This window comes from Lissotriton helveticus, chromosome 10 (genome assembly GCF_964261635.1).
Source record: "Lissotriton helveticus chromosome 10, aLisHel1.1, whole genome shotgun sequence".
Lineage (NCBI taxonomy): Eukaryota > Metazoa > Chordata > Amphibia > Caudata > Salamandridae > Lissotriton > Lissotriton helveticus.
In genome coordinates, this window is record NC_136071.1 from 820,670,669 (window position 1) to 820,683,892 (window position 13,224).

The following is a 13,224-nucleotide window of genomic DNA, read 5'->3' on the forward strand; positions in this document are numbered from 1 at the left end:
TACCTTTATAGCACTGATACATTGAACAAACCCTGATGCATGACTCCCGTTCTTCTCTTTGTTTTAGGCTGTCACCCTCTGCATACAGTTTATTTAATCACTGTAACATACTGTTGGCAAATCCGAACCACCTTCTGTTTGGATATAGTTTGATACTTTCATCATATATAATTTAACAGTATTGGTCAAGCCCCATATGTTTGCTTATGGGGTCCCCATAGAGGTTCACAAATCATTTGTCTTCCAGCTACATAACACGTGTACGTTTTGGTGGGGCTCAAGAACCTCACAAGCAACCAGGCCTCGCTGGCTGTAGAAGGCAAGACCACTTTTATCTATCTCAGAAGGAACAGCACAGCTTGAACATTCCAAGCTAACCTAGGACAGATAGTACAAAACAGTTGTTTTATTCTGGAGGACTATTGCATGAGAGATGAAGTGGTAATGCTGGTCACCGTCAAGTTTCTCTTTTTTAGCACACTTCTCTTCATCAGGGAGGGCTTATGCAAGTTCAGCGCTCTTTTCTCAAGGAACCTTGGTAACTACTCAAGGCAAATTAATTACAGGTGATTTATTGCACAATTAAGTCATGTCTAATATTTTTCTTAGTTTCCTTGCTGCTCGCCATTTAAGGGACTTAGGTTTGTAGATTTGAACCAGTGCTACAGCTTCAATTTTCGGGGTGCCAGTTGGTACTGGGTTTGTACCTTGCTGTTAGAAATTGGGTTCATGGTTGATTGGGGTGTGAGCCACTGTCAAGCAGCAACCACAACCCTACTCAGGGTAAGGACAAGCAAACCCCAAATTAACCTGTGCACAAACCTCTGGTAGTTTGGCACAGAGCAGTCAGGCTTAACTTAGAGGCAATGTGTAAAGTATTTGTGCAACATTCCAAACAGTAAAACTTTAAAAGGCTCAAGCTTACTTTAATAATTAAACCTAAACCAAAATGACCAAAATCCAATTTGTAGAACCAGAGATTTTCGATTTTAAAGTTTTAGGTCACAATTGCGTAAAAAAACACAAAGCGCAAACTGCGGATATCTGGTCGCGCTGAACCCAGACAAAGTCACAAGTTCAGGACAACCGCGAGGGAGCATAGGCCAGTTACAGGGACCCAGTTATGCCTGCTGATATGCCTGCTGAACAAAGTATCTTAAATTCTGGTTGCTGAGTGTTGTGCGGCTCCACGTTGAAGATGCAGCATGCAGCTGAAGCAATGTATCAGAGGTGTGGCGAGGCTGCGGAGCGAGGTCCTGTTACGTCGGCGTCGATGATCCAGTTTACAGGACTTGCGATGTGAAGTCAAGTGTCAGGGATGTGGTGCTCAGCTGGCGATGCATCAGTTCTGAGGAAATGTGAGGCTGTGATGCTTAGTCCGGCATCATAGTCAAGGCTTCTGTTGTTGAGAGATGTGAAGACCTGGGAAGTGATGTGCTGCGCCGTCTGGGTGATGTGTTAGTTCTGAGGACTGCAGAGGCGATGCTGGTTTTTGTGACAGGTCCAATATACGCAGCAGCAGCGATGCATCATCTTTGCTCAGAGATGTGCCGGTCAGCAAAGGAGATGTGTTAGTTCTGCTCGGGATGCGCTGCTCAGTAGAAAAGATGTGTCCGTTCCGCTGGTTAGGCCCACTTCCCGGGTCCAGGACTGGTGTGGCACCACTTGACAGGACAGACTCACAGATAGTAGAGTCCAGGTAGGGTTGCCAGGTTCTTGGAAGCCTGTTATGTCCCAGACTCTTCTGATCTGGAGACCAGCCAACAAGCCCTTGGAGTGACTCTGGGTTCAAGATGTGCAGGGCCAGCCCTTCTCACCCAGGCAAGAAGGCAGTAGGGCAGGACAGCAGGTCAGCAGTTCTTTCAGAGCAGGAATCCTGCAGAGTGGCAGTCCTTTAGCAAAACAGGAGTCCTTCTTCCTGGTACAGTATCCACAGGTCCAGAAGTGTACTGAAGTGGTGACAGTTGTTCCTTTGAAGTTGGGATAAGCTTCTAGAGGCATGCCTTTGAAGGGCACAGATTCCCTGCTTTCCATGCCCCAGCCCCATACTAACTATAGGGAGCAGGCAGCCCTTTGTGTAGTGACAGGGCACATCCTATTCAGGTGTAATTGAGGCTGTGGCCAGCTCCTCCCTCTCAACCAGTCAGTGGTGGCTCATCTTCTCACACCTACGCTCCCATTATGTGTGGCTGTCTAGGAGGAATACAGAAAGCCCAACTACCAACTCTACACAGTCATGTGACCAGAGACAAGCTGCAGGCACCAAATGGATAAGGCAAGACAATGCCAACTTACTACAAGTAAAAGAAAAATTCGACTAAGCACTCCTTTTTATTTATCAAAAGGGTAATCCCAACTTGTCAGTTTAATTGTGTGTGCAAGGGTATCACCTTCTGATCGTCGGAGTGAATCAACTGAATTTGTAGCGCACTCCCAACCTGGGAACGGCATCCTCTTAACACACCACTATCCATCCCAAACTGGGATTTGTGTTTCGGCTAATCTTCTGTTTGTTGATTTGATCATTTAAGAACACTGTTAAACTGTAATTACATTTTCAGAGATTTTAATTTCTCATGGTAATGCATTACATTCCATCAATAAATGCATTTTCTTTAAATATCCCAATTGGTTCTAACAATAAGTGCATTGTATTTAAGCATCCCAATGCATTTTAGCCAGTGCCCTTTTTCAGGGGAGATATTTTTTCAAGAAGCAAAAACATAGATAAATGAAGTAAAGTACATTGAACATCAAGCACATGATTGGAGTTATTTGTATTAACAATAAACAAGTATATCTACATAGTTATCAGTATCAAAGCACCCTCCCAAGTGCCCGGATGTAGAAGTGTGGTTCTATAAATCAAGTATGCATGTCTGTAGCCATGTACATTATGTCTGCTAGTGTGGTCTGAATCAAAGAATGTTTCAGGGATATTTGGCTGACACAAACATGCGGATGAACAGCAACATTAGCCTTGTCAGTGAACTCAACTGGTGTATTCAAGGATGTATGGGCATAGGTCTAATTAGCACCGGTAAGCCCAATGAAAAAATCTGTTAAACAGGGCTTTCTCATCTACGTGCTCAGCCCCAATAAGTACATCAGAAAAAACTAAATGGAAAAAGAACAGAATACGCAGTTTGCATGTGCACTTCTTTGCATGGTTCTGTGATAAGCAATGGTTCTTACATCGCTGTAGTTCAAATCTATAGTCTCATTTATCGAAGTGCTCTACCTTTAAAAAAAAAAAAGTGTGCACTGCGTATTTCAAGTGAAAACCAATAACGAATCACAGTGTGTGAAGGTAACTCAGCTCAGAAAAGATGCATGGGCGTTCCACAGTGCAAATGGGTAATCTGAATTGATAAGTTCATAAAAATGCCAAGAGGCACAATACATAATTTTAATATTTTTTTCAACCAGGCTTACCAGCTCTGATTAGACCTATGCACATTCTTGTAATGCTGATCAATCTATTCTGTTTCATTCTATTGATTATTGCAGCACACGTATTTCACACAAGAATCATAATGCTTCACTAAATATTGAAGCGCCATGTTGTGTATTTCTTGTGTATCTCTTTGGGTATGCATGACTTACCAAATGAAAAGATTCTTGATCTGTTACCAAAATTTTCTTTTCGGATTCAGGGTTGTCGTGTTCTGAGGTTGCACATTCCACCTGTTACCTTGCCAGGTTAAGGGTATAGATGGTGCACTGTGAGCTAGCAGGACTAAGGCCAACATATCCTGAAGGTGTGCATAGAATCAGTCTTGTACAGTTTTGATGTTTATGTTGTCCAACAAATGCACAGTTTTATTGCGAAAGTATAAGACATACGACATGGCGCCGCCAACGTTCTAGCTTGGGTTCCTATTTGATGGATCACCGAGTAGTTTTTTTCTGTGTACCCAAAGACCCCATCTCACCTAATAACCGGAGACGGAGCTGAGTAGGGAACTCCTTTGTATTGGCCTTAGGTTGCTTAAGTTTGAACCTTTCAAGGGATCACCCCACAGAGGGTGCCATCGCACACACGGCTGACAACCGTTATGATGTCTCTATCTATCCTTGTACTAGAACGAGCAACTGCAGTAACTGCAGCACTTTGCACTGCACTGTTGCTTTTGCGACTTCGTCAGCCATGGAATTCCCTACAATATGTATTCCTGCACACTGATGAATCAGTGTATTTATCACATGAGTCAGTGGTAAACATGCAGTTAGTTGGCCACCTGTCCCCAAAGCAGCTTGTGTTTTATTGTGTTCCCTTTGGAATCTCTGAATCCATTCTGGCTTCAGTAGTGTAAGTACTCATTGTAAGACTGGACACCATAGTATGACTCACACTCTATGAGTATGGGGAATCCAGGATCCATATTCTCAAGTACCAGAATTAACAGCCTCTAAGGCCAGACCGGGAGTCACAATTATTAGTTTCCCCTGGCCTTTCTTTTATTACAGCAGTCCGTGCTGCAGTCAGTATTTTTTCTGCTGGTACAAAATTCATTTCTCCATTTGTATATAAGTTTGATTTATATGCAATAGGTACAGTGTCTCCTTCATTGAACGTGACATAGGTGCACCCTGATGTACCCGCAATTATACAGCTCACCGGGTTTGTGGTGTTACCCCGCGTGTAAATGTTTTGAAGCCAACATGTCAGCTTGTAATGAGCGTAATATTTATATATGTTCAGCTGTCCAATGTGAACGTGAAAAGTCTGAACGAATCAAGTTGTAGAATGATTTTAACCATTCTGCAGAATCTAGAATGTAAGTTCTGCCAACATTTAGGAAATCCAATATTGATTGGAGTTTTTTCAATGTGTTTGGTGGTTGTAAAGTGCACATTTCTCTATGAAATGTGTGACAAGGCTTCTACCTTCTGCACGTATCCCAAGAACAGGACAATGAGATAAGCAGTTTTGGGATTTTTTTAAATTCAATTTATAGACCATGTGAGCAAATCCACAAACTATGCGATCTTCTCTAGGCAAGTGAGTATACGTCATCGACATAGGACAATGCCTGGTCATCAAAATCTTGTAAAAGTTCTGTTACATGGGCTGAAAACAGTCCAGGGCTATTCTTATACCCCTGGGGCAATCAACAAGTGTTTTTTTAGAACCTAGTTTGCAGAATGCAGTCAAGTAACTGCTTTCAGATACTATATTTTGGCAGAAAAACCCATTTGAAATATCTAAAGCTGTTTTATATTTTTTACGCACTGTGTTGTTCATTAGTACCATGCTATGCATGTTCTGTACCGCCCATAAAGCAGTGTTCAAGTGTCTGTAATCTAAGACTAGACAATATGAATGGTCTGCTTTCATTTATGGAAACAAAGGATTCTTCATAGGGGAGGTGCAACTTTCTATTACACCTTGGTATTCAAGTTGTGTATTTCTCTAACTTGTTTTAGCCTCATGGTTATTGGGGCATTGTCTTTGTGGTTGTGGAGTGGACCTCACAGGTATGATGTGATTAGGGAATCTGTCTTCCCAACTCACATGGTTGTGGCATAATGCCAGAGCTTGTGCTAAGGCCCATCCTTGGCATACGAATATTTAACTGCATCTGGAACGAGGTCGAAAAAGCAGGTAAAATTACCTTTCACCCTTTTGGATTATAACAAACTCCAGTGGCCAATCCTTTTCAGCCGAGACAATGTCATAGCTGAATGACAAGTTCTCCCAAAAGATAACATTTATGGTACATGGTATATCTTTCTCCATTTGCAGTTGCAATTCATATAATTGTCATGGGACACTCAGTCTCCTGTCCGGTGTTTCCACCTGAATGTAGCCACTCGTTGCTACTGCTACAAGGCTGAACTATCGTGACATCTGCCCTACTATCTGGCATGGTCAGAACCCCAGAAAGAGAAACATTCAGAGACAGGGAGGAGGCTTCTGGCTTGAAACGATGGTCAGTGGCTTCAGGAGAATAATCCCAGGAGGAAACAGGAGGATGCCAACCACTGGAGCGAAATAAAAGTTGGAAGACCAAGGCTGATGCTGAAAAAAAGGCAAACGGTTATGAGACTTGTCAAAAACCATCCAGAAGCGTGGAACGTGATGAAGAAACTACTCGAATCGTTGCAACGCAAAGAGCAGTTGCACCTTCTACTTTTTGTAGGGTGGAGGCAGAAATGAAGTCAAAACCAAGAGCCCTTCATTTAGTATTGGTAAATATCCCAGTATGTGTTAAGCTGTGGCTACCATCTCGGATTGGGAAATATATATTTTCTCAGAAATTCTTGCTGAGTAACTCTGAAAAGGAGCCAGATCAGGCAGGGAGGACACTCTGTACACGTTTCATGACAGAGACCCCCTCCCAACGAAAAGCTTTCATGTTTTACAATATCATCTAACACGTTGTGAATAATATTTGTACAGTATTTTACATTACTCATATCATTGGAATATTGTTACATTTTATGAACACCTATTTGACTACCTCAGAGCTTTGAGTAAGTTTTGTTGTCTTTTGTTTTCTTCAGTTCTTAATGATTTACTTTTTGCATGCTCCATTTAATTCTGCTTGTGGAAATAAAATTACACTAATCACAATATTTTATATTGTTTTTTTAGAAAACTTTTGGACTTTGTGATTGAGGAACATTTTCCATTAATAGACATTCAAGATACAAATAAATACCTGGTAAGGTTTAATTTCTGATTAATCCTCTATTTTTATGTTTTTCCTGATGAACTTCCGTCTCTGAAGAGCCAAACTAATATTCTTTACAAAACGTAATATCATGGACCAGAGATGGGTTGGGACTAATGCGGTTTGGTCTCTACCTACCAAATGCAGTCCTAATTTTCAACCAGTTTAATTTTAACATCTAATCAAATGCATCATATATTCTATTGTAATGTACTGTATTATATCGTATTGTTTTTATAGATAGGGGCCCTTGCTACTTGCTGTTTGTTTCCTGCCAGGATCCACGTCGTGCACTTTGCTTTGGTGTGTCTGCTGGGCGGAGGCGGCTTTTGTGAACGGCTCGCCGGACCCGCTTCGCGGGTCCCGCAGCGCGCCTGTGGCAGAGGAGGCTGCTGGGCATAGGCTGCAGAGGACTGCTGGGAGGAGCGCGAGAGAGGCGTTGGGACCAGCGGGGCTGCGAGTGCCAAGCAGGGACTCCAGTCTCCAGGAGCCCCTGCGCGCCCAATCAGTAACACCTGGGCTGCTCTCCCCGCTGGCCACGCCCCCCTGCCTATCAGCCAACCAACAAACAGATCTTGTGTATTTAGGCCTGCGTAGTAGCCGCTACGCGGGAGCGCGCCGGGAGAAGCCCGGGACAAGGGCGGGACCGTCTGTGGCCGTCCGGGGCCGCAGGAGGCCGGGCTGGGTCACGTCCCTTTCCTCCCCAAAGGAGGTGGACCACACGGCCGGGGTGAGGCCCTGCAGCGATCCTCAAATCATGTCCACCCGCTCTGGCAAACTCATCAGGAGTGAAGGCGAGAGAGGGTCCACTGTTGGGAGTCCTGTGATTGGATCAATGGATCGTTTCATTACTAGGGTAGCAGCGGTGATAGAAAAAGAAATAGCGATGTCCGAGCGGCGCCTATCTGAGGTCTACCTCCCCTCAAGACGCTCATCTTTGGGGGTTGCTGCCCAGTCTCTCACACCGGCTAGTGAGAAGGCTCACTCTGCTCCCCTATCCGGTGCTGCATGCAACACTACAGACACGCCCCAGTTGGTGGAAATAGGGCAGAATATAGCTCGGTTGGAAAATCTGGCTTCGTCCATCCCCACTGCTTTTGTAGAAGATGGTGACCTTAGTTCCCTGTATCCAACTGTAATATTTAAATCCCTTAGTGATGCTATTAGTGTCCCTCCTTCACCAAAATCTCCTACCCCCACTTTAGTCACATCAGATGGGGTCCCTGAAGGTGCGTCTGTAAACATCCAAACTCCCGAAACTAGGCAGGACAATAGGCTTAAAAGTAAAAAGGCAAGAAAACGCAAAAAGGGTAGGCTTGTTAGGCAGGCCGCACTTTACCAAAGAGCAAGAAGGCATACTGGGCAAGGTATGAGAAACACAAGGGTCGGGTTGTTAGAGAGTGAGGGTGACATAGAAGGGCTTGCTGTGGACCCCCCTATGGGGACTCGCACAGATGATAATACTACTAATGTTCCTGCCCTCGCTGACCCTGTAACGCTTGAAAATATCCTAGAGAAGGTAAATAGTCTCCTGAGGCCTCTACTAGCTCAGGTTAAGGGCCTGGGGGCGAGGATTGATAAATTAGAGCAATCAACCCTTGACGGATTCCACTCACTCAAAACTACAATTAAGCAAATAGTTAGAGTGGGTGAAAACCGGGATACCGGTGCAAAGGGGAATGAACCACCTCCTCAGAGAGACCCAAAGCCCCCAAACTGTTCAAAGAAGGCTGACCCTAATAATATAATAATTCCATCCTCTAAAACTTCTCCTCCTCCCAAAGTAGGGCCAAACCGCAAGGAGTCTCTAGCATGCTCAGTGCTGGTTACAAATAAACCCAACCCTATCCCACAAAAGCAGCCACTCACAGTGAGAGGCAAAGTGGTAGATCCACAAGCGGCTGGTACTAGTACTAAATCTCAAGGCTTAGTGATAGGGAAAACCTCCAGACCTATGTTCAAGCCCTCAGTCCCAGCTCCCACTCTATTAGTCCCTAGAAATCCTGTGCGTCGGATCCCGCCTGTAAACCTCCCGCCAGACTGTCAACCTTTTGTTGCAGTTATGGTAAATGTCCCCCTTCTAAAGGAAGGCCAGATGGAAAATCACCAATCACTTAAGAACAAGTGTATCCACTGGCTGAAGGCAAATAAGCCTATTCCCTTAGATGTAGACGGGATTATTCTAAGCGTCCGTAGAGTTGGGTGGGTAGGGCAGGGGAAAAAAACTCAGGAAGGGGATTGTATAATTATAAATTTCCAAGACCCTAGAGTAGTGCCCTCCATTTGTACTCCTATTAAAAATATGGGGGCTCCAGGGGTTAAAGTGGTAGACTTATCTTATTTTTACCCTAGGCAAGTTGTTAACCCAACTGGAGAAAGCCTAATCTCCCCTGGTTTGGGACATATTGGGGAGCTGTCCTGGGTAGGGAAAACGGGAGGCTTGAGGGCTAATCACGAGTGGGTGCCAAGCTGGAACTGACTGGAACTTGGGAGTAGAGCGGACCCAATAGGAGAATTGTCCACCCAAATCCTCTCGACTAGCGGGACGCTAGCCACTAAAGCTAGCATCCATAGCCCCTGCTCCCCTAAAATATCCTTGGCGAGGCCCATAGACGGGAATACTCTTGCACCCAGAGACATTCCAGCTGTGACGGACCTAGTTTTTAAGGTTTTCAGCTGGAATGTCGCAGGGATTGCAAGAAAGTTGGCTCTACCGGATTTTGCTGCTTGGGCTGATGAGCACTCTGTGTGTATTTTCCAAGAGACATGGAGTTTGGCCCCGGTCCATAGGGTGGGATTCTCTTCCCATTCTGTTTCCGCTCAAACCTCGGAATCAGGGAGAGGGCGTCCCTTGGGTGGCCTTCTTATCTGGGTTGCCGCCTCTCTAGATTGTAGAGTAGAGGAGTTTCCCACAGGCTGCCCGGATATTCAAAACATCACCTTAACAGACCCAAGGGGGAGACTGGTCCTAAATATTTATAATGTCTATGCTCGTGGGACCAAGGGTGGACGGAAGTCTCCTGTAATATCTCTTCTTGAGACCATCCTAAAAAATACCCCTCACAAGATGCGTACATTGGTTGCAGGAGACATGAATTGTACTTTCGAGCCCTTGGGCTCGGACGTAGCCCTTGACCAAGATGAGGAGGATGCTAGGATGGGGATTCCTGTATTGGAAATTTCTCCGATCAGGAGGTGGTCAGAAGTGGCGCTCCAGCTATATTCCCTGTGTCTCGAATTAAATTTACGGGCAGCGAACGGGAGGACAAATTCGGATAGGGCGGGGGCCCACACTTATAATAGACCTGGGCACACCTCGAGGATCGATTATTTGTTAATAGACGTACACCTATGGCCCCATGTAAGGGACATGCTGGTGGTCCCTGCGACTGAAAGCGACCATAACTCGCTTTCCCTAAACATGGACCAGTGGTGGCGACCTAGAGAAAAGGGATATATTACCCCGGTACCTGCTCCTCCCGATGAGTCTGAAGTCTCCCCTTGCGGGAGAAGAATAAAATGGGCGAAATTGGTCCTCTCTGAGGCAAGGGTAGGGGAAATTTCATCTCTCCTAAACCTCGCAGTGGCAACCCTTGGGTCCCCATCTGAAGGTGTGGGTAGAGCGAGTGGGCTGTTTGTCGCCCTGGTAGAGGCCTTGACTAATGTGTTTACCCCATACTCTAGTAAGCCGGGCAATAAAAGATCTATAAAGCCCGCTGATGGATGGTATACCCAATCATGTAGGGCTTATAAGACAAAATTAGTGGAGGCAGTAAAGTATAAATCCCCCAGTGAGATACAGGACGCAAGGAAGGCCTATAATAAAGCCCTTAAAACTGCTAGGAGGGAGTGGGAAGACAAGTTTTGGGAAGACCTGCTCTTAGCGAGTAAAAGTAGGGACACACGGGCTTTCTGGAATCTTATAGGTTCCCGGAATAAACCCGCGGTAACTATGAGACCCTGCAATATCCCGCCCCAAAACTGGGTAAACCATTTTGGGGCGTTATACCTCCCTCCAGACGGGGACCTGAATATGGGGGCGAACCTCTCACTAGTAATTGAACCTCAGGCCTATGATCTCTTCACTCCAGTAGAAATTGAGGGGGTCATAGGGTGGGTAGCTCCCCGCAAGGCAGCGGGCCCAGATGGCCTCCCGGGGGACCTAATGAGGGCATATCCAGTAGAATGGGGAAGGGTGATTGCTGCTCTCCTCAATGACATCATGATGGGAGGAGCAGTACCAGAATCTTGGAAAGGGGCAGTGGTGGTCCCAATTTACAAAAAAGGGTGTAGGGAAACCCCGGGGAACTACCGCCCAATAAGTTTGATAGACTCCACCCAAAAGATAGCCGGTAAAGCTATACTCGGAAGGATCCTCCATTGGGTGGAGGAGAATAAAATCCTATCAGATTTCCAGGCAGGCTTTCGGGCAGGAATGGGGACAATAGAGCAGGTGTTTAGGTTGGCACTTTTGGGGTGGAAGGTGGTGGATCTAGGTAAGGGCAGTCTTTATTTGGCCTTTATAGACCTGAAGACTGCCTTCGACCTGGTCCCCCGGGAGGAACTATGGAGGGTACTTCACAAATTGGGATTACCCCCTTACATCTTGTCCCTCCTCATTAGCCTCCATGCCAATACCTATGCACAGGTTCGTTGGGGTAAAAACGGAGAGGTCACTGAAAAAATACCGGTGTCTAGGGGAGTAAGACAGGGCTGCGTCTTGGCGCCCACCCTATTTTCACTTTACGTAAATGGGGTGGTGGAATATCTCCAACAAGAACCAGAAGACGCCCCCTGTCTCGGAGGAGTCCGGATCCCCACCCTGCTTTTTGCGGATGACACGCTTTTGATCTCGAAGACTCCTCAAGGCCTCCAGAAACTGCTAACGCGCTTCCAGGAGTTTTGTGCTGCAAAAGGGCTAATAATAAACGTGGATAAAACCAAATATCTAGTCCTAAACCCTCCACGGAAACTGGGCCGCCCACCTATGCTTAACTCTGTTGCCCTAGAGAAAGTATCCGAATTCGATTATCTCGGAATTCGGATTACGGATAGAATGTCCTGGGCAAATCATATAGACAAAATGGCCCTTAACCATAAGAGAGTAGGAGGAGCTCTTATGAGGGAGTACCGAGCCTCACCGAGGAGATCGCTTACCCCGGTAATTGAAATTTACAAGACCAAGGTAGTGACATCAGCCTTGTACGGGGCAGAATTGTGGGGCCACTCCCGATTGGACACTCTGGTAACAGCTGAGAGTAAGCTTCTGAAATCAATCATTGCCATCCCCCTGAGCACCCCATCTGTACCAGTGTTGTTGGACACAGGCTGTAGAAGCATTAAGGATCAAGCTCTGCTTCGCCCTCTCCTTTTATGGACTCGAATCTGGAGGGGTGAAGAGCTAAAATCCTACGCTGACGGCCTGAGGGAAATAATGAGCCTGGGGGGCTGGGCAAAGATAAGATGGCTAAGGGACACCAAAATCCTTATGGAGAAAATTGGTTTGGGGGACTACTGGTCATCGCGTTCAGCCCCGCCGAAAGATGTTGTAAAGGCACTTTTCTGGAAATGGGCCGCGGAGCACCTCGTTACAAACTCGAACCATTGTAAATCTACTGCCGCCTTTTTACTTGTTAAAGACATTGTGGCATTTGAACCCTATTTGGATCTAATTACCCTTCCCTTTGATCGTGCCCTTTATTTTAAATTTAGAGTTGGTTCTCTACCTCTTGGTGCTCTGGTATCTAACTGGAGCTCCACGGCCCGTAAGTCCCCAAATTGTGCTTGTTGCCCGAGCAAGATTGAGTCCGTTGCGCATGTTTTGTTTGAATGCCCGGATTATGCAAGGCCCAGGGGTACCTGGTTGAAGCCCCTTTGCCGAAACATGGGCACACGCAGTCACTTAACAGCCCTACGTATCCTAACCACGGACACATCCCCCCAGATTGTATGTGGAATTGCAAAATTTTAAAAACAGTTTTGGCTTATTCGTTGTAAGAGATTGTCAGTAACGATTTAATTCTGTTTAGCTAATTTAATAGCGGACAATCCATGTCCTTTTATCCCTTTTAAATGTGTTTTTATACTGACCTCTTTAAGTGATGCTTTTTGTAAAATTCAAACTGATTGTATTGTAAGTGTGCTTATAAGATATCTTGCATATCGAATAAAAGCTTTTGACTTGACTTGACTTTATAGATATATGTATATTTTGCTTCATACTCCTGACAAGATTCTGAAGTGCATTGCAGGAAGGGTAGTACCATGACTTTTGGTTGTGTTAAATTGGACTGATGTGTAAATGTTGTATGTTCTATATGGAATTATTTTTGTATTGTGTGAAATGACCAGAGTGGTCCTCTTATCCTGTCATGTGTCACTATGCTATTTTATTTTATTTATTTATTGGCTTATACCAACAGTCAAGAGAAGGAGTAAACAAAAGAGGAATGGAGGGGAGGAAGGCCATTCCTTAAATACTTAAGAATAGCATGTGACTATAGTTGGAAGATATGCACAAGTTATAACCCCAATAATGACAGCG

The 13,224-nt window shown here is 45.3% G+C and overlaps 1 protein-coding gene across 2 annotated transcripts in view; it reads left to right on the forward strand.

Moving 5' to 3' along the window:
- Positions 1-13,224, forward strand: part of LOC144784551 (protein nucleotidyltransferase YdiU-like) — a 319,919-nt gene that overhangs the window by 94,955 nt on the left and 211,740 nt on the right. For both annotated transcript variants that reach the window (XM_078663432.1, XM_078663433.1), the window contains exon 9: positions 6,602-6,671. In XM_078663432.1, coding sequence (XP_078519558.1) covers positions 6,602-6,671 — 70 coding nt within the window. The remainder of the gene's footprint in view (positions 1-6,601; positions 6,672-13,224) is intronic.